This window comes from Atheta coriaria, unplaced genomic scaffold, assembly GCF_025399875.1.
Source record: "Atheta coriaria isolate IRGN ID8LTWV9N9 unplaced genomic scaffold, Caltech_Dcor_3.1 hic_scaffold_5_pilon, whole genome shotgun sequence".
Lineage (NCBI taxonomy): Eukaryota > Metazoa > Arthropoda > Insecta > Coleoptera > Staphylinidae > Dalotia > Dalotia coriaria.
The window spans coordinates 7,187,519-7,213,141 of record NW_027045447.1 but is presented as its reverse complement, the minus strand read 5'-3'; the positions used below and the strand labels follow the sequence as shown (position 1 = coordinate 7,213,141).

At 38.5% G+C, this 25,623-nt stretch overlaps 5 protein-coding genes and 1 long non-coding RNA gene across 12 annotated transcripts in view; 2 read left to right on the top strand and 4 right to left on the bottom strand.

Moving 5' to 3' along the window:
- Positions 1–2,180, bottom strand: part of LOC135791747 (cell adhesion molecule 2-like) — a 76,980-nt gene extending 74,800 nt beyond the window's left edge. The window contains exon 1 of the mRNA XM_065302263.1: positions 1,466–2,180. Coding sequence (XP_065158335.1) covers positions 1,466–1,532 — 67 coding nt within the window. The 5' untranslated portion in view covers positions 1,533–2,180. The remainder of the gene's footprint in view (positions 1–1,465) is intronic.
- Positions 1–25,623, top strand: part of LOC135791750 (uncharacterized) — a 42,696-nt gene extending 17,073 nt beyond the window's left edge. Inside the window, exons 2-7 of one of the 7 annotated variants that reach the window (XR_010548110.1) lie at positions 2,790–2,823; positions 16,180–16,238; positions 21,005–21,043; positions 23,461–23,579; positions 23,642–23,779; positions 23,897–25,623. Coding sequence is in view for 1 of the 7 variants with exons in the window: in XM_065302267.1 (XP_065158339.1) it covers positions 20,904–20,913; positions 21,005–21,043; positions 23,642–23,779; positions 23,897–24,075 (366 nt within the window). In the remaining 6 variants the exon portion in view is untranslated. Of the gene's footprint in view, positions 1–2,789; positions 2,824–16,179; positions 16,239–18,062; positions 18,170–20,649; positions 20,914–21,004; positions 21,044–23,460; positions 23,780–23,896 lie in introns of those variants that run through there. The other 6 variants (XR_010548109.1, XR_010548111.1, XR_010548114.1 and 3 more) reach the window with 6 other exon arrangements.
- Positions 11,560–14,459, bottom strand: LOC135792419 (uncharacterized). Its single transcript, XM_065303042.1, has 8 exons — positions 14,236–14,459; positions 13,965–14,172; positions 13,623–13,780; positions 13,287–13,512; positions 13,011–13,196; positions 12,447–12,781; positions 12,253–12,393; positions 11,560–12,161 (listed from the first exon to the last, which is right to left on the bottom strand). Exons 1-8 carry the CDS (start codon positions 14,419–14,421, stop codon positions 11,874–11,876), a joined length of 1,728 nt encoding a protein of 575 aa, XP_065159114.1. The 5' UTR covers positions 14,422–14,459; the 3' UTR covers positions 11,560–11,873.
- LOC135792580 (uncharacterized) lies at positions 14,942–15,527 on the top strand. The gene is made up of 3 exons (XR_010548392.1): positions 14,942–15,116; positions 15,181–15,301; positions 15,361–15,527. It is a non-coding gene; the product is annotated as an uncharacterized lncRNA (long non-coding RNA).
- Positions 16,714–18,034, bottom strand: LOC135791749 (uncharacterized). The gene is made up of 3 exons (XM_065302266.1): positions 17,876–18,034; positions 17,387–17,814; positions 16,714–17,319 (listed from the first exon to the last, which is right to left on the bottom strand). Exons 1-3 carry the CDS (start codon positions 18,032–18,034, stop codon positions 17,223–17,225), a joined length of 684 nt encoding a protein of 227 aa, XP_065158338.1. The 3' UTR covers positions 16,714–17,222.
- On the bottom strand, positions 18,910–20,056 carry LOC135791748 (haloacid dehalogenase-like hydrolase domain-containing protein 2). The gene is made up of 4 exons (XM_065302265.1): positions 19,872–20,056; positions 19,521–19,817; positions 19,258–19,468; positions 18,910–19,198 (listed from the first exon to the last, which is right to left on the bottom strand). The coding sequence occupies exons 1-4, from the start codon at positions 19,976–19,978 to the stop codon at positions 19,001–19,003; spliced, it is 813 nt and encodes a 270-aa protein (XP_065158337.1). The 5' UTR covers positions 19,979–20,056; the 3' UTR covers positions 18,910–19,000.

The following is a 25,623-nucleotide window of genomic DNA, read 5'->3' as shown; positions in this document are numbered from 1 at the left end:
ATTACCATTTCCGCACTAATGCAAAAAGTGGTAACTTTAAACTGTTCACTGACATTATTTTATTTTACTGACTCATAACAGAAGATATATTATGTTATTGTATAAAAGTAAATATTATTATAAATGATAGCCGTAGGTCGAATAAAGTGGAGATTAAACAAATAAATTCATATAACGACCGTCGTTTAAATGCATCGCTGCATATTAACATGCGCTTTTTTCATACGAAACATGAGGCCATTGCTTTCTTTCGCCGTATTGTTGTTATTGCTAATGTGCACACACATTATGTCCTTGGCGTGCAGCTAACAACACAAATTTACTTGATGAGGAGCATCGTTTTTCACTATAACTGCTGCATTTAAATATATGCACACGACGCGGTCGCATGAAAATAAGTTACTGCGCACTCATTAATTACAATAATCGCTAAATGATCACATTTATATGCAGATTATTGTTGCATTCGATATTATTCATCATTTACGATCAGTTTGTGCAGGGAGTTATTACGCGCGCATTTTTGCGCGTCTCGCGAGCGCAAAGAGAAACTTTACGAGCACGCGCGCGTTACGAGTATAATTTTCAATCTTCGGCAAAGTTGCCTGTGGAAACTTATCACTTACAATTTCGACTATTATGCAAAACGGGCGAGCGGTCTGAGGTATGGGTGGAAAGTACGCATCGAGCGGGCGCGCAACTGTTCGGAAAATTGAAATTATGTATTCATGTCTCAGAGATATTGAAATTTCGGAACGAGATTAGGATGAGCGAAGCAACAACCGACAAGCGGGCCCCGCCGGGCAGAATCAATTTATGAGGAATTAAACACAACAAACAAACAAACAGGGCATAGAAAATTACAAAAAAAAATCCGAGACGAAAAAAATATTGATTGATTTTGAATTATTCACACAAATAATACGCTATATTATAGATTACAATGCAGCGCCATCTATTTTTGTCCATTTCATTCCATTATCGAATCAACCAATTTCTTAGTTATTATTTAATGTCAGAAACTGAATACCTGGTAATGACGAATGTATACAAATGTATTCAAATGTATTTACAATATAATTGCGCGCATTCGAAGTGGATAAAAACATAATGACAATACATCTAATTCGAAAATCGATACAAGCCGCCTCCGGTCACATGAGTAATGAAGACACATGAAGTGCGTCCTCGTCGTGACCGTCCGTCCAACTGAGCATTGTGCGCATATTATCAGACAAAGTAGTGAGTGGCTCCGGTATCGGACGCCGCAATTATTTTAAATAAATGTCACCCGCGGGATGGCATTTTCACAACGGCTAATAAAGATATGCGCGGCGGCGCAGGTTGTGTCCGAAGGGGTGTCATCATCCCTTACGCTTCGCGGTCGGACATCGTTAGTCATGCTCAACTAAAGACATTTAATAAACACAATTTTAATAATCATAAATTAGCATATAGTGCTTACCTTGTAGGAGTAAATTGCACACGCAAATGAAAAGGTGGAAATCCGTCAAGCGTTTGGGCGTCCGCATCGTGTCCACCGGCGACGTGCAACAAAAGTTCGCTTGTCCTTGTGCTTGGTGATGTGTGCGCTCGCAATTAATCCTTTCGCGCGCGCCACCGTCGCGATCGTAGTAATCGCCGTCGGTCGCAAAGCAAACACACGGCGCTCACATTAAATTATTCACTGACGGATCCGCCGAGCGGCGGCTGAGTGGCTGCGATTTCGCTCGGGCGCGCATCACCGACCTGTTATTGGAGCCGCTGCGACGCCAAAAATTAATTGCGGCCGGGCGGCGTTCACCAAGCTCGCACAAAAACAACAAGCCAAAGTTCGTCACCGCTAATCATTCGAGCGTATCGCGCCACACTCTTGTTTATGTTTAATCTCTGACACTCCGACTTTGATGCACTACTCAATTATTTGACATCAATCGTATTAAAACACTTGAAAACTTTCAGAAAAGTTTTCGGAAACTTTTTTATATTTTTATTTTATTTGTATTGAATTATATGTTGAGTTGTTTTGATGATGCACCGAATTAATTTTTAATTAACCAATGAAATTACGTGCGTGGGCGCTCGCGTCACTGAAAGTGCGTCTGCGGGGGCAAGGGCGACTGGTTGGGGCTTCGAGTTGGGCGCCGCGACGGTTCGTAGCCGACTGACGGCGTCGCGCCGCGCGGACTCCCTCTTCGCGGCACTTGGCGCCGATCGACAGCTGCCGGAGTAGGTCGACGGTTCCCGGACGCTTGCCGCCCGCCCGCCCGCCCGCCTGCACCCTAGCCGCATGCCCTGCAATTAATATATTATGATTAAGTATTTAATTACACCCCCCTTAATGCGTTTTAATAAGTTCACTGACTCATCGTCTGTCTATCGTGGTGCGAATAAAAAATATCGCGGGGTGCTGTGCGGAAACAGCGGAATGCAGCTGCTTTTTGCGCCGCCGCAGCGCCGGCGGATTCTATTAAAAAGGAATTTTAATTAAGTAAAGTAAACTTGACTTTGTCAGCTAGGCGAAAACCGATGCGAATATTTTTACGCACACTTTAGATTTCATTTTACTAATTTAAATTATTAAAAATCATAAGCATTATTCACCGTTGTACTAATAATCATAATAAATTAATGCGCCCATCATAATTCATAAATGTAAATGCTTCGACATTTACGACGTAATGATTTGCAATCATTTCATGAAAATTATTCATTAATCAATGGTGAATTACGCGTTTACATGAATTAAAAAACATTTTGACTAATTTTTAAAATTTCGTTATTTACAGGTTAAAGCAGAGATTGGGCGACATCTATTATAAGGTAGGCAACACAATTTTCTATCAATTTAACATAGGCAACCAATAACACACAGAATTAGTTTTGAATCCGCTGGAGGGCTCAAAATATAATTTCTTTTCAAAGCAAAAATAAAATTAAAAACAGCAAGCCGATTTTTATGTGATTATACGATCATCAATTTTACGTCGCCGCTTCTTTTCACAATATTTGTTTTTACCCTCACTTGCCCCCTAGGGTTTGTAAAAGTCGCACCCGCTCTCATAAACACGGCCGAACACAATCATTACGTATATACGACGCGAATAAAATCCAGCGCGCCGACCGAGTATAAAAATAAAACAAATACGCAGCGAGCGCAATACATTTATATTTATTTGATAACGCGCGCTGCCAATATATTTTATGATAAAGTGTAACATCGGCCCTCAAGGCCTCACGGATGAAACCAACATCGACGTCGTAACCGCCCCGGGGTTGTCCAGACATCAGGGCAAACACGCAACTGTCGAGTCTATCACTTTTTACATTTGTTTGTTCATTGTTCGATTTACTTTACTTTTACTTGATATTTACTTTGATTGTTTATTAAATAAATAACGATTGCAGTTATATTTAATACGAGCGGAGAAAGAAAAATTAGTTGGTTTAAAAATTAAGTGAACCACATACACTCGCAGAGAAGATTATATCCTAAACTATAACGCTCCAGTTATTTCGTAAGGAGCGGCTGTGGGTTGAAATATAAGGAAAAAAGCACACGCGTGGTGCGCAGCGGCGCGTTTGGTGATTGATGGAATAATCTGGTGTAACGTTAAGAAAGTTTAGGGATATTGCCAGATAAGGGTTTGCGAGTAAATAAATTTGCTTAGAAAGTTTAATAAATTCAGACGTTATAAATATGTATCTCTGGCGGTGCCCGCGACCGGCTGGTTATTCGAGCGAGGCGTCGGGGGTAGTTATTGAGGCGAGAGGGATAAGCGCCGCGTAAGTTCTTCGTGCGAGCGTGGATTATTTGTTAGCCAAGGATATCCGCGAGTGTGTGTGTGTGTGTGTGTTCATCCGCCGCCCGCACCGCCACGCCGTCGATCGCAACCGTAGGTCGAATGTGAGCGATTGACTCTTTAAGAGATTGCTTTTTCCAACGTCGAAAGCATTATTCGGTACTTCATAAGCGCTGACGCTGCCTTCTTGTACTTATGCGGTGGTGGTGCGCCGGCACCGGCATCACCCTTCGCACTTGGGCAACTCGCCTTTCTCCAACAGTCTCACAACCCGTTTGTGGAAGTGGCCACGTATTATCGTAATGTCTTTGAATCGTCGTCGGCTCTATTAATAGAGACTTTCTTTTGATTTTTTGTATCATTTAAGTGTAAAAACTTGAATTTTACGCACTAGTGTGAAAAATTATTACTTATAATGTAGAGGTTTTACATTCTGTTTGATTTTTGAATGGAATTAAGCTGAAAATTCGTTTAAAATGTGCATTGTTTGATATTGCGTGCGTAAAATTCTTCCATTGCACATTTAAGTTACTTTTTTAATTAGTATTAGGTAGTTAAAAGTTGAGAGTAGATTCTGAACAGATGGAGCACGTTAGCTTGTCGATACAATGACCATTAAAGTTCGAAATTCAACATTTCTCTTCGCACGACCAATTTAGCTCAGTGGCTCAGTCATTACTGCCTCATTCGACGATTTATGGCTGCTGATAAAAGTTGCTTCTAACGGTTTTATAATCTTTAAAAATACACCCTTTCAATTACGATTACTGAGTACACACTCGACGCCAAATAAAAACTATGTAGGTTTTTTAACGTTAACGTTATAAAAAAATGCTTAAAGTTTTACCGTAAAAATTAAAGTTTTCGCATAGAATTATGCCTGAAACGGTAAATATAATTTTAGTAAGTACTTACACGCTTAATGTGGGATTGTTCATTACTTATCTTACAGTGTATGACTATGTACGTGCATAAAAATGCAGCTGCACTACCCAGCTCAAGTTATTTTATGATGATTGTGATGGCACATAAAAACCAACTACTGTTTATGTGGCATGCCATAACATTGAACTTGAAAATTAATTTAATACAGTTAATACTGGATGATTCAACAGTATGAAAACTAGTCACGCAAGTTGTAAAATAAGTTTTTTCTGTATTCAATCATAAAATAATGCAAAGTTTTGCCGTGAGATGGCATTATTTGTATATAGTCATAGAATTAATTGATAATTTCCATCATTAGGTTATTTTTATCTGCGACTAGATTTTTCTTTGCGACAATACCAATGCAGCAATATTTTTTATCAAAAAGATCAGAAAAACATTTCGCCCAGACGATCAGCAACTAATCATCAACACAAGAGGCCACAGCAAAGACCTCGAAGACACGCGTACAAGAGGGAGGAAGCACGCGTCGATGGTAAAAAGGGTGCGCGCGAGTGAGGTGGCTCGCGATCGAATTACTTTTTATGGTAATCGGATTTCCATTCAAGTGCAGAGGGGACACCGGCTTCCGTCGCGCTCTATCGCACCCAGACCTCTGATGAATTAATTTTCGACTCTAATATCGTTACTCGCCCGAAACACACGCACACATATATACACAGTTATATGTAAATGTAGACATTTGTGCATGCAGAGTTGAGAATAAACACAAACGGAAGCGTCCATCGTCATCGTTCAGGTATACCACTCCGCACCCACACACACATATACAATTTGATTGTGTAGACGTGTTGGATGTTCAATGTTGAATGCGGGTTTCCTATTGCATTAAGCGGTAACCCGAACTCACACACGCCATAACCGCGTATGAATCTACACACGTTTAACCTGCGCGCATAAAGCACGCATAAAGCAGCGAAACGACTGTAAGCTACCTGAACAATAATGTTTTCATTTCCTGCGCACCTTGATTACGCTCGCGCGCGGGGGTGGCGTCGAATAACACGCGTCGAATTAGCGACCTCGCGCGCACCATGAAGCTACCCCTCTAATAGCGGTGCTATTTTGATATTTTATTTCCTCAAGCCGCGCATCAAAGGCAATACAATAAAAAATATAATACGCGAAAGAGAAAAACCGGCAAGGCGGAAAACCGGAAAGATTTAGCGTCGCTTTTTGATGAATGTATTTTCTACGAGCAAAACGAGGAATATAGAGTAATATTTCAAGTGCGTGCATGTTTTACTCCCCCCGGCTGGCGGGCTCGATCGTGTGTTTGCGCGGTTTTATATAATAATAATAAAAAACACGCGGAATCCGTAATGAACGACGCCGAATGCGAACGGCTTCCGCTGGCTCTCTCTCGGCGTGATGGGGGTTGCGCCGCCATAAAAAAGTGTATACACCCGAAGAAAGTTTCGCTAGTGGAGTTAGCACCATCTGTCACCTCACGCCTCATTTCACCGAGAGCTTCTCCGCTTCTTTTTCGCCATCAGCATGCGGCGGCGGCGGACGAATAAAACGCAAGGGATGCCACGCCACCACATCTCCGCGAAGGAAGCGCGTATTTCAAACGTACGCACTTTTCAAACCCCGCGTATATAGGAGCTGTGTGCGCTGGGCTGAACCCCAAAAGAGTATTTGTCTTTATTACAACTTTTGCTCTTTTGCCGGCCCCGGGGGCGGGAAGTCTTTTTGTGCACCACAAAGGCTGATAAAATAATTGCCTGTGGTCTGCGGTGTCGTATTGTCTTTTTATATTAACCGTGTTTACACAACTTTGGAATTACGTTTTAACCTAGGCAACTTTTTTTACTTTGGTAGTTCACAAATTTATCTTGTCGTAAACATCAATGTGACACGACACTATAATTAACAATGTACACGTTGAGACATTGACATTTTACAATGCACAAATTAATAATTTATGTGTGTAGTGTTTTTGACAATTGAATATTTAAAAATGTACACTTATAAAACATTCAGGTTAGTTTTCGCGTTCCACATCGATTTTCCGACCGGTGTCGTGATAGAGTGTGAACAAAAGTCGCGCTAATTGATGACGCCGCTTAACTACATCAAACATGCATGAAGAAAATACCCGTACGTATACACAAGCGCTGTGCGAGCTTAATTATTCCAACTGGTAGAAAAGTTTGGCGTGTGTGCAGACGCGGCGCATAATCGTCGCCGTAGTGCGTGCGCGCCGCAAATAATTTTCGTGCGATGGCGCTTTTGCACTTTGATATGTTGTCTTATGCTCACGTGTGTCGCGGCACGGCACATCGGGCAAAGTTCAAAATTTCCATTTTAATTAAACCACAAAGACCTACCAACTAACGCATGGGAGAAAATACGGCATCCGGAATTTATAATTCGACGTCAACGTCGTGCGAACGCAAGCGCGACTTTGATGTCGTTTGATGCAATCATGAATTTTGACGGTTCGCACCGAAAGCTCAAGTATAGCCTAGGTCTTTACTAACACGATTTTAATCAATACCGAAAAATAAAAAAAAACTAATCATATAATATGTGTTAACGTAATATTGAGTTTTGTTTTGTTTTGAAAGACATGCCTGTCATGTTAAAAATCTCGGTGGATTGACGCTCTTCGGCGGTGTTTCAAATTTAAATCGAAAAATTTCTCATTAACCGAAAAGCGCATCGCATGCACATTTGCAATCCACTGTTTTGCATATTTTTCTACTTGGCGGCGTCGTCAGCCCTCCAGAGGATATCGATTTTTTAATTAAACCGCCCCAAAACGATACGCCGCATTGTTTCCATTCATTGTATTCCGTTCATTATCGTCGACCCCGATGCGCTTTTATGCCGATACGTCGCAATATGAAATTCTGCACGGTGCGCGCAACAAAGTAATCTGCCAACCATCTTCATATTTACACGATTAAAGCAAGCGCGAACAATGGCCGTGTTTTAATAGCGAATACAGATTGAATATAGCTCGAACATGATGCGGTCCAGCTAGTGGCACATTAAAACGTGTTAGAAAAAAAGTGTCATGGCAACAGAGCAGCTATTGTGCAGTGTAGTGTTGTTCTGGTTGCCTAGCACTGCGTTGTCATCCCGGTATGCTACCGCCAAACAGCGGAAATTTAGTGCATCATTACGTAAATAGCCAGCAGCGGGTGGACCGTTCAAGGGTGGAATGTCGTCCGATCGATATTAGTGATAATATCAGGTGCAAGTGTGGATCCACTGCGTTCGCAATTAATTACGACAAAAGGGGATGCTGCAGCGAATGTATAAAAAAAGTTGAAACACGAATGCTGAGATATGCAGATATGGCACGTATGCGAGCAGATCCATGCAGGGAAAATTTACGGCCGATCATATATTTATTCAGTATTTGCAATTTCTACATAATGCACATTGTGAGATGTGCGCAACGCCAGCTGCCGCGCATCAATCATTACATCATCACGGAAAGAAGTGAATAATCCCGAAGTATTTTACAGATTTTGTAATAATAGTATATTTCCACCCATCAGGTTGAGTAGATGTATAAATGTTTTGTTGGTTATGTTAGATGTGTAGCACACGCAAACAAAAAGAAAGTTTCAGGTCGGTCGCAAATAAAATTACGCGTATGCCATAAAACACGTGTGTGTTCCGGTTGTCGGGCTGTTGAGGATGGGCAGCATTCCCGAAAAGTTCCACTATAGCGAATACGCGTCATGCCCTGGCAGGCAGTTTAAGACGGATCTCGTTAAGTCGCCACCTTGCTCGCTGTGCTCGCCCACGCCTCTTCTCTCTGCCAGCGCAGCGCCGAAAAGCGTAGTCAGTCGTAAATACGGATTCCACTAATTAAATTTGCTCCTTAGTAAATCGCACTAAATCTCGACGCCGAAGAAAGTCACGACAACGACGTGGGCTTACGATTTGCAGAGGAGTGCGGTGGCAAAACGAAATGCGGCCCCGAAACGAGCACGTGAATGCGTGAATGGCGCAGCAACTGGAACGAAATAATAATATTCAAACATAGACGCACATGTGTGCGAATGTGTGTGTGTCTGTTTGCGCACGGAGACGGCAGGACTATTCATAGTGGAAGTCGGCCGCGGGGGGTGGAGGCGCGCGCGCTTTTGGTGGAGGCGCCGGAATGGTTTGCGCTGGTATTTCAGAAAAGATTTGTTCCGTGCATGTTACGCGTACATCAGGTCGAGTTTGTCTCGGCGCACCAATCAGACGTGAATGTTTTCGGCGAAATGCGAACAATGTTTGCCGTTTTTCGCAAAATCGCACGCCAGGATTTATTTCGAAACCGATGCGACGCGGAATATATATTTTATTTACATTTTCATATAGGTGGATATCCGCCGAATATTTGACTTGAGCAAGTGAACAAACAAATTTTCTAAATAAACAAATCCTATTTTTAGCGCGGACTAAAAAATAATTTCGTTAAATCTCGTCGGCGTATCTCAGCAGTTTGGCGTTTTTCATTTCTCAATACGTCACGATTAAGTTTCGGCGCGCGCGTGGAATGGGCGCGAGAGAATTTGAACGATTGAACGCGCCGCCGCTCCACTGCATCAGTCAATTTTCGAGGGACGATGGCAATAGTGGATGTGCCGCCGCCCCTCGAACCGCCCGCCCGCCCCAACTGCCTGCCGGAGATGTGTGGTTTTGATATATTAATATGGTGCCGGCGCCGTCACGCCCCGCCGAAACCGGCTCCGACGGCCGGAATAAATCATCAACACCTGCGATTAACTCGGGAATATTGGGATGTCAGTGCCATGAATATTAATAATATAAACCGAAAACTACCCAAGACGTGTGCGTGTATTCACCGGAATCGAGAACTCCGTCAAGTTATCATATTATAGCCTCACTACATTATAATTTTTTATATTTTGACCTTCCAGCAAGAAAAAAAACTTTTATTTTTTGCCGTATGATGGCGCCACTTGGCGGCGTTTTTAATTTGTGTTATTTTTGTGGTTATAATTTGTGTAGTTGCGCGAAATGGTGCAACTTTCAACATAAATCGTCGACACATGTTCACCGGTAGAATACCGTGGTGCGTTTTACACACCTTGAACGCAATCAGGCACACACACGACGTACGTGAACGCAATAGAAATCTCTATCTAGCAGTGCGCGCGCCCGACCGCGGCGCTGATTAAATTTCGTCTTTGTTAGTTAGTTGTTTGTTTGTTGGAAAGTAATAAGGCTAGGTTTTAAGTTCGTCGCCGGCGGTACGTGTGCGCACGATCTACCTGTTCGTCGAAGAAGAACAAGAAGAAGAAGCAGCAGCAGCTAGAGGAGGCTTGTAAGGGCCATGGACGCTAGGATTATTTATGCACTTTGGGGAATAATTACTTACGTAACGCGTCTATATGCCGACTCTATTTGCTGTTTACTTTATCAACGCGCGCGCGTGGTGTGCGGAACTAATCCGTTCGGGAGCGTATCGAGTCCGCAAGACTCTGCGGTGGGACGCTGAGACATTGTTACCGTGCTAATATTTACAATAATTGACGTCGGTATAGTTTATGCCCGGTACCTGGGCCGTGCACGGCGTGTGCCGCCCCCGGGAGATTCCAAGTTCGGCGCGCTGGTCGATCGCCTTTGTCCGGCACAAGGGCCTCTTGCAGTTTGCCTGCCCTCCCGAAGGAAGGTGCACTGCGCCACACCGGCGTGTCGCTAAAGAGCATCAGCACGTGCGCCCGCCGCCGCCTCCGCTCATGCGGAAACGGACGCGTCCTCGGCGCGCACTTTGTGTGTTATCAAGATCGCACCAAATTCCGACCCACTTTGAACAAAGGCCACCTTTGTTTAATTAGTTGATTAGCGCCACGTCATGCGCACCATGATTTTGTCATTGGAGTATCAAGTACATTCCGAAGTTTCAGTTTCCAGCATTCCGACTGAAACCCAACCGATTTGTATTCGCTATTCAGTAAAACTGTAGATACACTTTAAATGCAATTAAATTTCAAGTGGGACAGTTTTTTGCTTGTAATTTAATAAATAGCATCGGAGAAAACAAAATAATTGCTTCCGAGAAGATGATGTTGTGAATGACCCGACTGCATCATCAGACCTAAACAAATTTATAACTCCTCTGAACATTTAAGCATCTACTAATTGCCGCACATGCCCGCACACTTATTCTAATACGATTTGAAGCTATTCAATTGTCTCTAATGGAAAATAGATTAAGTTGTGCAAAGTTCAACTCTCTCACACCCACAACATACAAGTATGCATACATACACACGAAACAAACAAGCATTAATATGAAATATCTCAGCCTACACACGTCGAAGGTCGCATGCCATGATGTTCCAGCAGGATGGATAACGCTGCCGACCGAGTGTACCTAATTGGGCGTGCAGTGGGCGCTCGGTGCACTCGCAGGCGCTCCGGACATCCGGATGTGTCAGTTAAACGGCGCTCTTGTTTCGTACACCTGGATGCTAACAAACGTGCACGCGCATTGTTGGCGCCGGATCTTCACGGCGACGCCGGGGTCGCATGGTGTCGTCGCCATGTTGTGCATTCGCACTGGTGCAGCTCAAAAAGCGGGTCACTCCCAGATGTTCGCGCGCGAATGCACATTATGTGAACTTTTCCTCCTTTTCCCTCATCCTCCGGCACGGCCAGCGAGAGATGCGCATACTTTTCGATTTTAATTAAAGCTACATTTCGCGGCGGCGGAATTTGCGACGGCGAGCGCGCTTGTGCCAACATATTTTATTAAAACGCATTGCTATTGCATTCATTTTCAATCATCAGTAATGCTTTACATTCTATTAATTTCGAGAAATTAAACTTTAGTGTCACAGAGGGATTTAAATTTATTAAGCCCTTTTACAAAATGATATAATTTGCGTCTATTAATAATATAACCTATATAATTATAATTATTACGTATATTTTTAGCTAAAAGTTGAGTTTTCAGTTTTCGGTATTATTATCTGGCGTAATCTCTTGAATTATTTAAACAAATATCTTGCACAGATAAAATATTTAAAATAATCTAAAATTAATACGTCCCTGTAGAGCAGCTTCGTGATTACACCCTTTTCGTAACTTTAGCTGTAACTTTTACAAACGTTTAATAATGCAATAGACCTAATACCACCGTTATAAATCTTTCAAGTTGCGCCGTAGAATCTTCCCGGAGGCGGTTTTCGGAATGGCGTCGAGCAGGACGATACCGCCGCGCAGCTGCTTGTACTTGACGACCTTGTCGGCCATGTACGCATGGATGTCGTCGACGGTGGCGCGCGCCTCGGGCCGCAGGACTACGAACGCCTTGGGCGCTTCGCCACTGTTCACATCCGGCACGCCGATGACGGCAGCGTCGGCAATATCGGGATGATCACGCAGGACCTCCTCTAGTTCGGCGGGCGCCACTTGGAAACCTTTCACCTATAGATACAACGCACATCGCACGTTCAAAACGACACTTTCTATGCGCGACACAAAGGAAAGTTTTTAGATTCCGATAACGGGATTATACCTTAATTAACTCCTTCAGTCGGTCGGTGATAAAGAAATGGCCATCATCATCGTAGTAAGCGATGTCTCCGGTACGCAACCAACCATCTGCTGAGATTGTATCGCGATTAGCTTGATCGTTATTTAAATAACCTTTCATAACCTTAAAACATTTTAGAAAATAACAAAAATTTTGTTAGTTAATATCCAACGTACTTGAGGTCCTTTAATGAGTAATTCTCCGGGTTGATGTGGACCTAGGGCAACACTATTCGGTTCACCTGGGGTGCATATTTTACACAGGGTGTTTGGTAGTGTCATACCACTTCCACCGATTTTGATGGCGTTTTGCAAATGAAACGATTGCACGTGCGTGAGTGGTGACGTTTCGGTCAAGCCGTACACTTGCAGCAGATGAATGGCGTTGGCGGTGCGCTCGCGGAAGCGCTCGATGTCGGCGGCACCCAACGGGGCGGCAGCTGACACTAATGCGCGCACCGAGCGCGATAACTTTTCTAGTTTTAATATCGGATTGTTTAGTAGCATGAGGACTGCAACGATAAACAGGCGCTTATGTACAAATTGCACGTTCCGTAAATATTAAACAGTGCGACGTAAAAAATGAAAGAGTGTGCAGAACGTGCGGAAACAAGTAATTGAGTAATAAAACATCAAAATATAGATAAATAAATAAAGGGAATCTTAGTACTACAGGTATAATGTTCCTTTGGTAATTTGGAAATAAGTTTTCGGCGAAAATTAGTTACAGGTAATACGTACTCATAGGTGGAACAACAAACAATATCGAAGGGCTTTGTTGGTGCAGCACTTGAGCGAATGCATCAGTTGTAAACTTGGGTAAAGTTATGAATTTAACTCCCTGCGCAAACAAGTTTATTCCAATTACGCCTAAACCATACAAGTGGAACATTGGCAGCATAATAGGCACGACGTCTTGGTTGGAACCTGAAACACACTTCCACTCACACAGTCAATAATCCGTCAAAGCGAGTAAACTGCTGCTGGTGCAATACTCGGGCTTTTGTTTTCATTTACCGTGCGTCTCGGTGGTGAACTTCACTTCGGGCGCACCGGCCTGCAGCGCGTTTGCCACCAAATTCCGATGTGTTAATTGCACGCCCTTCGGCAGTCCGGTGGTACCGCTAGAGTACGGCAGCAGGCAAACGTCTTCCGCTTTTGGCGAAGCGCGCGTCCGTTTGGGCCACTCCTTCGACGTCACCTCGTTAAACTTTATACACCCGCTCGGCGATGATTCATTCGGCTACAGGTTGGTTTCGGTCAGCGTTTGAAAGGTCGAAAGCAAAGAGAGATAACATGCGGGGAGCGTTTTGTGTTTGCTGTGAATATCTAATTTATCGCTTGTACTAGTACCGTATGATTTATCGCCACGATGGGAAGCTGGTGGCGGCCGTGGCGGCCTTGGTCCTCCCGCAACACGCCGTCGACCGCCTCGCGGATCGTCGGGTAGAGCCCGGCGAGCGTTACCACCAGCTTCGCATGACAGTTGATCAACTGCTTCTTTATTTCGCCTGTAAATTAAAGCGGGCGCAGCTCAGCTTCGTTCTGGGCATAGACAAATATTGTGTGAGGATTGAGCGAAATGTTTTGTACGTTTGAATAATGGTAACGTCCTTGTACGTCAATCATAAACAGTTAAACTTTCAAATCACTACAATTCAATAACATCTACAATATTATACTTTTTATATTTACTTGCTGTGTATGCTGGATTAATTGTTGATATCACGACACCGGCTTTCATGCCTCCTATCAAGGCCACAAAGTACTCCGGGACATTTGTGAGGACCACAGCGATCACATCGCCATTTTGAAGGTCTAAACTATGTAAAAATCCAGCGAAAGCATCACTTTTCTTATTTATTTCTGCATAAGTAAATTTCCGTGATGTGTCTAAGCATTCCTAACAAATTACCATCGAATTATCATTTTTATATTATTATTATTATTTGTTTATATTACTTACAACCGCGGTCTTATCATGCCACTTATCAAGTCCACTGAGTAAATACTCATGTAAGAGGAGATTATCAGGCACTTCTACGTCAGGCAGCGGCGATTTGACAATGTTTTGCATAGACTGATATCGGCATTGGTACCTAACCGCCCCCGCAACCGCCCGAAACTTCAAACACCGCGACAACGGAACCATCTTACGCACACAGCACTTACCGAGATACTAAGTGATGTTTTTCTAGTCTCAACTTTTTACACTCAACACGTGTAGGCTTTCTATGCGCATGCGTGTTTGGCTTGAAGCGTTTCGTGACTTAAGTGATTAAAGTACAAACTTTTAAATTATCTCAAACTTTGAATATTAATTTTATAGGCTCAAAATAACTGCAAACAATATTAACATTAATTTAACTATAAATCACTTTATAGTTATATTAGTAATACTTATTTTGACATCAATGTACATTAAGTTGCATACTTCTGGCGGTAATATTTTTTTAGATGAATAAACTATAGTATTATCGCATATGTAATAACTGATTAATTAATTATTTATTTACGTACAGCGTTACATAATAACACGAGAAATACAAGTTTTTAGGTTTATTTGATTACAAGCAACAAATAATCGCATTAATTAACTAGTTCAATATTTATCGTCACTTGACCTCTGCGTAATGCAAACATTAAACTGGGTTATAAATAATAAATTATTCATGCACTCACTTAAATCGTCAATAGTCAGTCAGTCCATCATCGTGTTCGAACCGGTCGTCCATTTTTTTCGCCCAAAAATGTCAAAGCTACTCCTACAAGTCATATTTGCTTTGTGCGTTTGTGTAGCAATAGGAAATTGCGCTGTCGCCATGGAAAGACGTCATCCGAACGCTGGTGAATCAAATTCTACATACAATATCCAATCGAATTAATACCAATCAATTAATTAATATTATAGGCCCCCATAGTTGCATTTCAAGCAGTTACAATTTAAATATGAGAGCTGGGGATGCTGTGTCTGTTCCAGGCAAGTGCATGAAAGCGATGTGCAAAGATAATGGCGATATTGTGTACTACAGGTGAATTAAAACGTAATTATTGTTGGGCGCACCGATTGTAATATTTAATATTATTGTAGCTGTGGAGTGGTCGCAATTCCACCGGGATGTAAACTTGTCACTGCTGATCAAAGTCTACCATATCCACAATGTTGCAGTACGCAATTTGTTTGTAACTAATCTTTGTTGCGGTGAACACATTTCATTTGAATGATGAACAAATAAACATATATTTTTGGATTGTTAATTATCTATAATATATTTAAACATAAATGAATATGCCCTACATGCATTAGTTACTGCGAATAAGAGATCAATAAGTTCAGTTATTCTGAACTACTCAATAAAATAATCAGTTATTACTTATTACATGTTTTTGTATATGTAATTGTACATATTATAATGTCAAGTCAGCTGTAATGATGGTACAAATCAAAATTTGGGTTTTATAGGCACAAAAATTATATATAATGAAACATTAATGTTTGAACTCAGACGATTTTATGTGTAAATCAATAAACTCATATTATTATACTTGTATTAATTAATAATATACACATTTATTCTTAGAAATGTAATATTTAATGAGATGACAACTTGTTTTAGAACTTTATTTAATGTCTTTTCAAGTTTCAAAGTATTTTGATGGTGTTTCTTGATGATATTTATAGTGGAACATTTATTTAATTTAAATTTATAGAATTCAAGGTTTTGGAATGTTTTGCGCAGGATTAATATTTTGAAATTTTTGTTTAATTAATTTTATATTCCTAGAATTAACGGCGAATGAATTTCATAAATTAATTTGTTAGTTTGATAATTATTTTAGTTTATATTGCAACATTATGCAACACTGTAATTATTAGTTCTTACTAATTTTAATGTTTCTTTGGTTGCAGATACGCGAGAATCAAGAATAATTTTGTGAAGAAAATTAGAACAAAACAACGCAGCAATTGTAAGTAGTTAACAATCATATTATGTTTTAGTTTATAGGTAGACCAATAGTGTGATTGGAACCTAATAGAAGATTTAATTATCGTACTATAAATTGTTTGCACGAACATTACTTCACATTCAAACGCTTCGCGTGCGTTTGCTTGAATAATTTATGAAAATTCATTGCATTATACATATAAAAACCTAATTTATCGAATTGGTATAATTGAATAAGTATTTATTTAATGTGTTTTTATTTATTTGGTATTAAGTACTTAGTGAAATTGCTTATGATTAACTAATACTAATTTAATAAATGATATGCACTTTACACAATTCAAACAACACCAACAGCTAAACAGTTGTGACCATAGTTTCAAACTTGCTCACAAGGGAGCAGCAGAATACTTTGCTTCAAACAAACTCTTGCATGAACGGATTTTTTTGTAAAATCTTTAAATAAATGGATAAAAACATTAATAATAACAATAGAATAGCATAAAATAAAGCATTTATTCTCGCATTAGATGCATTTACAGTTAAAGATCAATTTACAATACTGATTACATAAATAACACAATTATCTTTTTAACATTAATTTAAAGCATATGATGCCCCATCATACATCTTTAGATCGAAACTTTGGTCAATGTTAGGTCAATCGTGCTTCAAAGCGCTGTACAGATACTTTCATTACAATACATTAATTTGTGCTTTCACTTGTAGAATTATTTGTTCTGTTACATTGTTACTCATTTTACATTCAGCACACGCATGGTGCATAATAATTTAATAATTTATCTTATTTGCATAGTAATTTACAGTAATATGATTGAATTGTGAATTGTTCAGTTCTTAAACACTAACTATCATAAGTAATACCAGATTGGTACTTTGTTGGAGGTAATTATTATTTCCCACTGCTGTTAACTGGATTTATATCAGTTAATTGAATTGATTTATGTACTTTAACTAACTAGAACACATAACATGAATTACATATTTAGATATCAGTTGGTAAGATGTCAGGAATTAGATAAGAGCACAGTTCAGTTTCAGATCCAATGAAGAACACTTTGCTTGCAGTATTTTCATCCAACCTATATACAAACAGTACTTATAGTCTCATAGAATATTAATTTATATTTAATGCAAATGCATACATACCAGCCTTTAATGATTGACCAACAGCTGGAAAACAATGCAGGTGAATTCAGTATCAAACAAGCACCCAATCTCTCTGGGTAATGTTTTGATAACAACCATATCAGATTCTTGATTAGTTGATAGTCCATACAACTCAAACCAAAATCATTAAGGTCAAATACAATGCAGAGATTATCCACCACTTCTTCAAAGCACTTTTTACAAGCATCTTCAAGACAGTACACAATAAATTGGGTCAATTCATCAATGTTTCTCTCACTAGCATTGTGATTCTTAGCAGGAATGTATATAACTGGCCTGCCAAACATGTCTCTGTGCCGGAGCACTCTGGCTTTATTCTTTTCCATGTTGGCTTTGATTACTGGATGCTCTGGTGTTAACTCACTAACTCCATAGGTTGTCTTCCATTTATTTGTCTTTAATATTGCCTGTTTGGACGTAATTTACACATAATTTAATATTATCTGACTATTTGAGCATGGAACATACCTTAAATGCATCATCAGTTGTCTTGAAAGCCCTTAAATACCTCTTGAGAGAAAATTCATTGTGATACTGACTGGGATCAGCATCTGTTATCAGTTTCATGCGACTCTTGAGTTCTTGTAGATCATTTTCATCCACTGGTTTAACATTAGGTTCTGCCATTCTTGAATAATGCTGTGAGTTTTAGCACGGTAGTATTCGCGGTTGAATTGTTGATCACTGACGACCAGTAACTCGATTCCAACTGGCTGAATCCTAACCTCTATAAATTGTCGAGAATTCACATCTGGAGTTTGCGTATGTAAATATTTGTATTTTGATTTGATAATATCATATATCAATATAATACATGTTATAATACAAGTTGCAACACTAATGAAGAGTAGAATTAAATAGTTTATGAATGGATTATGCGTTATAATTAACAACTATATGGTTGAGGCATTAATTTGGAACTTTGATAAGCCAATAATTTAAAAATTAAGTCATTAGTTAAGAAATATAAAGAAATGTGGAAATGTGTTTGATGCAAATTTTGTAGATTTGTAAAATTTGCTTTGATGTGATAACATTTTACACAATTTGCGAATCACAATCGTCCATTGTTTTTCTCGAAGGCTCATTTTTAGACGATGATGTGATTTCTTTTAATGTATGCACATTTATCAATTTATTGTTATGGTTATTGCAGGGTACTAAAGGAATTGCGTTTGATAAGCTTTTAGTTAAAACTTTTGTTTGTTTCAGTTGCATAATATGCGCGCTTCATTATCTTCAATTAGGTAGCAATGTAAAACCTAGTTTGAGAATTCATTCCGAGATGGCGTTATGATACACTTTTCTGTTTTATGGTAGCAAGCTTATATTTAGTTTTGTAACTCGTTCCTAGATGTCGCTCAGATACATTTTCTTGCATTTAATTTAAATTTGGCTTTCCTACAATACAGCATTTAATAGTCAAATATGCAAGATTTCTTGTTCAGGGTTCTTTGGACCAACACAAAAAATGCGTTAATCAAATGTTTGAAAAATACGAATTAGACTATATTCTGAGTATATTGATTTATCTGCTTACTCATAGATGGTGCAGAGTATTAGATTAAAAATACATGTAAACTAAACAGGAAATTAGTGTTGTTGTTCACATATTGCAGATGTAGCATTCATTTTTATAATTTCATCAACAGCTTCAACAAATGACGGGACAATAACGGTTGGTTTAATATCACTGAACTTTGTCAAATCACTGTCCTGATATTTGCCTGTTTGGACTAATATTCCCAGCATGCCTGCTAATATGGCACCACCAATATCACTTTGAATATCCTAAAGTACAATCATATTAGTATTGCCACAACAAAATAGTCAAATTTGTATGGTCTTACATCACCAACCATGACAACTTCATTTGGTTTTTCATCCAATAAAGCAGAGTGAAAGAAGGAAACATTTGGTTTTCCTACAACTTGTGCTTTGACACCAGCTGAATACTCCAAACCTTTTACAAAACAACCTGGACCCAAAGCCAAACCATCTTTTCTTTTGTAATATCTACCATCATGGATTGCAATCAGGGATGCACCTTCATTTAAGTACCTAGAAGATTAATTAGTTTCCAAATAATAATAATAGAGCAATCTGTGTTTACCTAAAGGCTTCATTTAATTTCTCATAATGAAATTCATTTGGGGCCAACCCTATTACTACTGCATCAACTTTGTCAGCTGGTTTCTGTTTTGGTAAATCCTCAAGAGCCTCATTAGCAACTAGATATAAAGGATTATAATTCTTCTTTACTATTAATTCGTTTGCAGCTGTTAGGGATGTAAATATCTCTTCTTTTTCAATAATGAAGCCCAAATTTGTAAGATTTTCATGCAGTAATCGTTTACTTTCTTTTGTAGTGTTCGTTACAAATTTAATTCTTATATTTGCTGCGCGTAATCTAAAACATTACAGGTTATAATTAAGCAATTGAATGCTCATTTGGAATTTTCACTTTGATAATGCCTCAGGAGCACCGGGAATTGCTGATTTATCCACGTGCAATGTGCCACTTAAGTCAATTAATACTGTTTTAATCATATTGTTTAAATATCTTTGCATTTCCTAAGTACATTTGTAAATTTATTCGAATAACACGGGAACACTCTATTATTTTGGCGTGGTATTGTAATGTATTCTTAGAGGGCGCAACGGTACACTTTATTAACTAAAAATAGTTGAACGAGATGGTTTAAAATCTTTGAGCCGAAAGTTTAAAAATTAGAGTGCACCCACTTTAGCTGCGTTCTTTGATAAACCGCGATATATTTTGATTAATCATCCTAAATATTGTTAATAGGCGTCTTTGGCGTTCTTATATTCTGTTTTTTTTTTTCTTTTAGTACCTACGCACCTTTGATTTGTTCTGATCCGTTAAACTTGTAAAATATGAATAAATTAAATCATATATAATGTTGTTGTTCAGATGTCAAATATTATTCTTAGTTTCATTATTTAGTAAAGTCCACTTCTGCATTTCGGCATAGACGTGATAATTTCGCCCGAGAATTGAATTCGTTTGGCTCACGATGCCCTTATCTCCGTTTGTGTATAAACAACTTTTTTTTATTGCATTCCAAGAGCAAAATACAACATTGCTGTGTGTCGTCATTGCCATCTCTTCTCCCCGCACGCGATCTGCGCTTCAATGTCGGGCAAGAATGTAGTTGCCTGTTATCCACGCGCCGGCCTTAGCACATCTTATCTTATAGCCTTAGTATTTGCGCGACAATGCTACACTCGGCATGCTGAATTGTTTCGCCAATCGTATTGTTTTTAGATTTTAATTTTATAAATCGCGTTGTATTCGGTCGACATGTATTTAATTGCATTAAAGAACGTTTTTATTACGTTTGTCGTGGTCTTTACGCCAGTTAACGCGTCTCAGCGCTAGTTCTGTATGAGTCTCGGGTAAACGAGATACTTTGGTTTGGACTTACTTTAAACTTATAACAACCATGTAACTCCTCATCATTTATATAACACTATGTGCTTGGGTAAGTTATATCTGTCTGAACATTGTTGCGATCCTTGATGGATGCAAGTTCATCATACGAAATATATCCATTTATGTTTCTTTTATTGCAGGACCTGCCTTATCTTATGTTCCAATATTCGATAACGAGGGTAAGTGAATAATTTAATTAAATTTTAAGCGAATATTTATTTTTATCGTGTCAATCGGGCGTGATTCAATACAAACGATAGGTCGGTGATAAGATTGATCCGCGTATATCTTTCATATAATAAATATATTTTGGAGATATGTGAGGCTTTTTTTCATAACTTGCGCCATTGCTGCCGTCGATTTTTCTTATGAATGAAAATTTCATCTCTTAAATGTAGAATAGTCTCTGCGATTTGTACTTATTTTTCTCTTTTAGCTTACGAGATACTCGTATTCGCGATTGAATAATATGTGCAAAAATTGAAAAATGTCACTTTATAGCACTTTTAGTCGCGTTTTTCGATCTTTTACTGTAGGAAATATAATTATTTTATATCATTAACTGATAGAGAATTTTCCAGTCTTTCATAATCAGCAATTTGATTGATGCTGTCTCTTTAATTTTAAAAGATATTAATTATCAAAAATCGTCGAAAAGAAGTATCAAGCACCCCCTCCCTCCCTTGACAATTTTTTCTTAAGAATTAAAATTTCATATTTCAGTGCGCCGTAGTACTCACTGCGCTGGGAATTGTAGTTTCTTTTGTTATACCACGCGAACGCGGGGTTGCAATTAGTTCGAAATAATTTTCCTAGATGGTGAATTTAATTCTGTATCCCCCTGTTTAAAAATCTATTCCGAGAAAATTCCGTAACGCGAGTTATATTTAAAGTTGTGTGTGTGCGCAGTAGTACTCGTTGCGCTAGAAATTGTAGTTTCTTTAGTATAACACGCGAACGCGGTGTTACAATTAGTCCGAAATACTTTTACTAGATGGTGAATTTAATTCTGTATCCCTCCGAATAGAAATTTATTGCGAGAAAATTCCGTAACGCGAGTTATATTGAAAGTTGTGTGTGTGCGCAGTAGTACTCGTTGCGCTAGGAATTGTAGTTTTTTTAGTATAACGCGCGAACGCGGTGTTATAATTAGTTCGAAATAATTTTCTTAGATTGCAAATTTATTTTTGTATCCACCTGTATAGAAATTTATTACGAGAAAATTCCGTAAGGCGAGTTATATTGAAAGTTGTGTGTATGCGCGGTACTACTCGTTGCGCTAGGAATTGTAGTTTTTTTAGCATAACACGCGAACGCGGTGTTACAATTAGTTCGAAATAATTTTCCTGGATAGTGAATTTAATTCTGTATCCCCCTGTTTAGATATTTATTGCAAGAAAATTCCGTAACGAGAGTTATATTGAAAGTTGTGTGTGTGCGCCGTAGTACTCGTTGCGCTAGGAATTGTAGTTTTTTTTTTTGTATAACACGCGAACGCGGTGTTACAATTAGTTCGAAATAATTTTTTTAGATTGCAAATTTATTTCTGTATCCCCATGTATAGAAATTTATTGCGAGAAAATTCCGTAACGCGAGTTATATTGAAAGTTGTGTGTGTGCGCGGTACTACTCGTTGCGCTAGGAATTGCAGTTTTTTTTAGCATAACGCGCGAACGCGGTGTTATAATTAGTCCGGAATAATTTTACTAGATGGTGAATTTAATTCTGTATCCCCCGGAATCAAAATTTATTGCGAGAAAATTCCGTAACGCGAGTTATATTGAAAGTTGTGTGTGTGTGCGCAGTAGTACTCGTTGCGCTAGGAATTGTAGTTTTTTTAGCATAACACGCGAACGCGGTGTTACAATTAGTCCAAAATAATTTTACTAGATGGTGAATTTAATTCTGTATCTCCCTGAATAGAAATTTATTGCGAGAAAATTTCGTAACGCGAGTTATATTGAAAGTTGTGTGTGTGCGCCGTAGTACTTGTTGCGCTAGGAATTGTAGTTTTTTTTTGTATAACACGCGAACGCGGTGTTACAATTAGTTCGAAATAATTTTTTTAGATTGCAAATTTATTTCTGTATCCCCCTGTATAGAAATTTATTGCGAGAAAATTTCGTAACGCGAGTTCTATTGAAAGTTGTATGTGTGCGCCGTAGTGCTCGTTGTGCTACGAATTGTAGTTTTTTTTAGTATAACACGCGAACGCGGTGTTACGATTAGTTCAAAATACATTTTCTGGACGGGGAATTTAATTCTGTATTCTCCTGTGTAGAAATTTATTGGGAGAAAATTCCATAACGCGAGTTATATTGAAAGTTGTGTGTATGCGCCGTAGTACTAGTCGCGCTAGGAATAGTAGTTTTTTTAGTATGACACGCGAACGAGGTGTTACAATTAGTATGAAATAATTTTTCTAGATGGGGAATTAATTCTGAATATTCCTGTATAAAAAGTTATTGCGGGAAAATTCCGTAACGCGAGTTATATTAAAAGTTGTGTGTGTGCACCGTTGTGCTCGTTGCGCTAAAAATTGTAATTTTTTTAGTATAACATGCGATTCCACTGTAATTGATCTTTTTTCTCATAGTTCTTGGAGGTGAAGTCTTAAAAAGATCAGAGCCCTTTTAATAAATGGGCTGTTAAATTCATTTTCGGATTCGAGTCTACTTTGCCATGGGAAACAATTCTAAGGAGAGTAAATTTGGCGTAAATTGTTTGTATTACTCCTTGCTCGTTGCTTTGCTAATGCAGTTTTGTTTTCACCTCAGGTGGATGTGGAACCGCGCCATCTATCAGCACGGGCCTACCGCATTTATTATCCTATAAAGTTTTGATTGAAAATCATGGCGATAAGCGTCTTTTGGTTTCTTCAGAACGCGCTAGGATTTTCGGTCTTGTTTCAAGCTGTAAGTGATGGAATTTGATGTTTTCCTAATCTTAAATGTTTAGAATTTTAACTCAAAAACTAGACATTTCTGAATTGCATTTTAACACTCTGGTTTTTTGATTTACGTTTTTACTAGGGCATTTCATGGATCTGGACGCAACGTCAATATCTTACCTTTTGTGGTACACAGAGTCCAGAAGATTGGGAGAGAGCATAAGAATGAAGCTAATCAACACCGTCAAACGTCGCCATACCTTTTTCTGCTTTCAATATAATTGGACCAAGAAACAGCGCAAATCTTGTATTTCAAATTGAATTTGGCTAAAAAAACTTAAAACTATTGTTATAAACATATTACGACTGTTAAAGGCAACACAAGACTTGTTTTCACATTTGTGTTTTAAATTTGATTTTACTGAGCTAAACAGTTTTAAAATATGCTAAATGCTCGTCCAAGGTTGTAATTTAAAGATGCACTTTTTCTGTTCTCATTTTGAAACTTGTAAACTGTACAAATTTTATGTCGAATATTTTTCATACCAAATATTTGGCCATAGACTTGTTTTCAATTTAGTTAGTTTAAAAATCAAGACAAGTCTTGAATTAAATGTTTAATGATTGCAAATACTTGATAACCTGTCTGCTTTTAATTTAATTACAAGTCACATTGTATTGCAGTAGCAATAGGGGTCGCTACGAATGTTAAATGTTATTTGTCATATATGAAATTACGTTCTTAATACTATATGAACATACCATAACTTGGTTAAATACTTGTAAATTCTAATTTTACATAGATTTTATTCATTATTAAGCATGCTAGGGACGGAGATTTCGTATGCGCCCACGTTTAACATTAAGTAATTTTCAAATTACAAGTCAAAACTTGTAACATTCTTGATTAAATGGACAAACACGTGACAAGATATAATTGATTTAAAGAAAAGCACAAGACTTGCATTTTAACTCTGTTGGGACAAAATTAACTAATATTATATTACATGTGCTCCAATTGCATTGAACGTTTTATAATCACATTCTTTTCTAAACTTAATTTTGCTGAAAAAGGCAATGTAAGTTTTGCCTTCAAAATTTAATTTGGTTGGTAACGACAGCTCTATATTTAATTCTGCAAAGAAAGGCAGCGCACAATATTTGTTAAAAATTTAATATGGCAAAACGAAACAACGCAAGACTTGATTTCTAAATTTAATTCGAAAACGACTGCCCAAGTTTTGTGTATTAAAGTAAACTACGCCAAACATTAACTGCGGCCAAACTTGCTGGATTTGATGGAGCACAGGGAAATTTACAATTTTTTTATGATTAATGTAATAAGTTGTAATGCGGTTATTAATATGTACCTACTTTGTGTTATCTTTGTAGAACATTGGGAAGCGGTGTAAACTGTGTATTTTTGTGTTTGTATGGTCCCGTCTAACAATTTTTGTTAATTTCTTTCTTCGTTTCTACGTAGTCTTGACTTAGATTGTCTCTTTGACATTCTTCTACAACTTTACATAATTAATATCTCCTAAAGTAGTACGTAATTTGTTTGGAGGTGATACATAACGTCATCGTGATGATGCAAATGTGGCGAACCTACGCCGCTGGTTTTGATTACCAATTTTAACCCACTTGGATGGAATAATATTTATATTGTGATACCTATTTAAACTTTGCGAAACTACTAGGTAGGATAGGATTTTTAATTTATGTTAATAATTTATGACAAATAAGCAAATTACAACATTATTAATTATTTAGGATTATTGGAACACAAGTAGGGCGTTACTCAAATCAAATTGATTGAATGAAAATTGAATGAATCAAAAGTAATAAATACTACCCTGATGTTTTTAA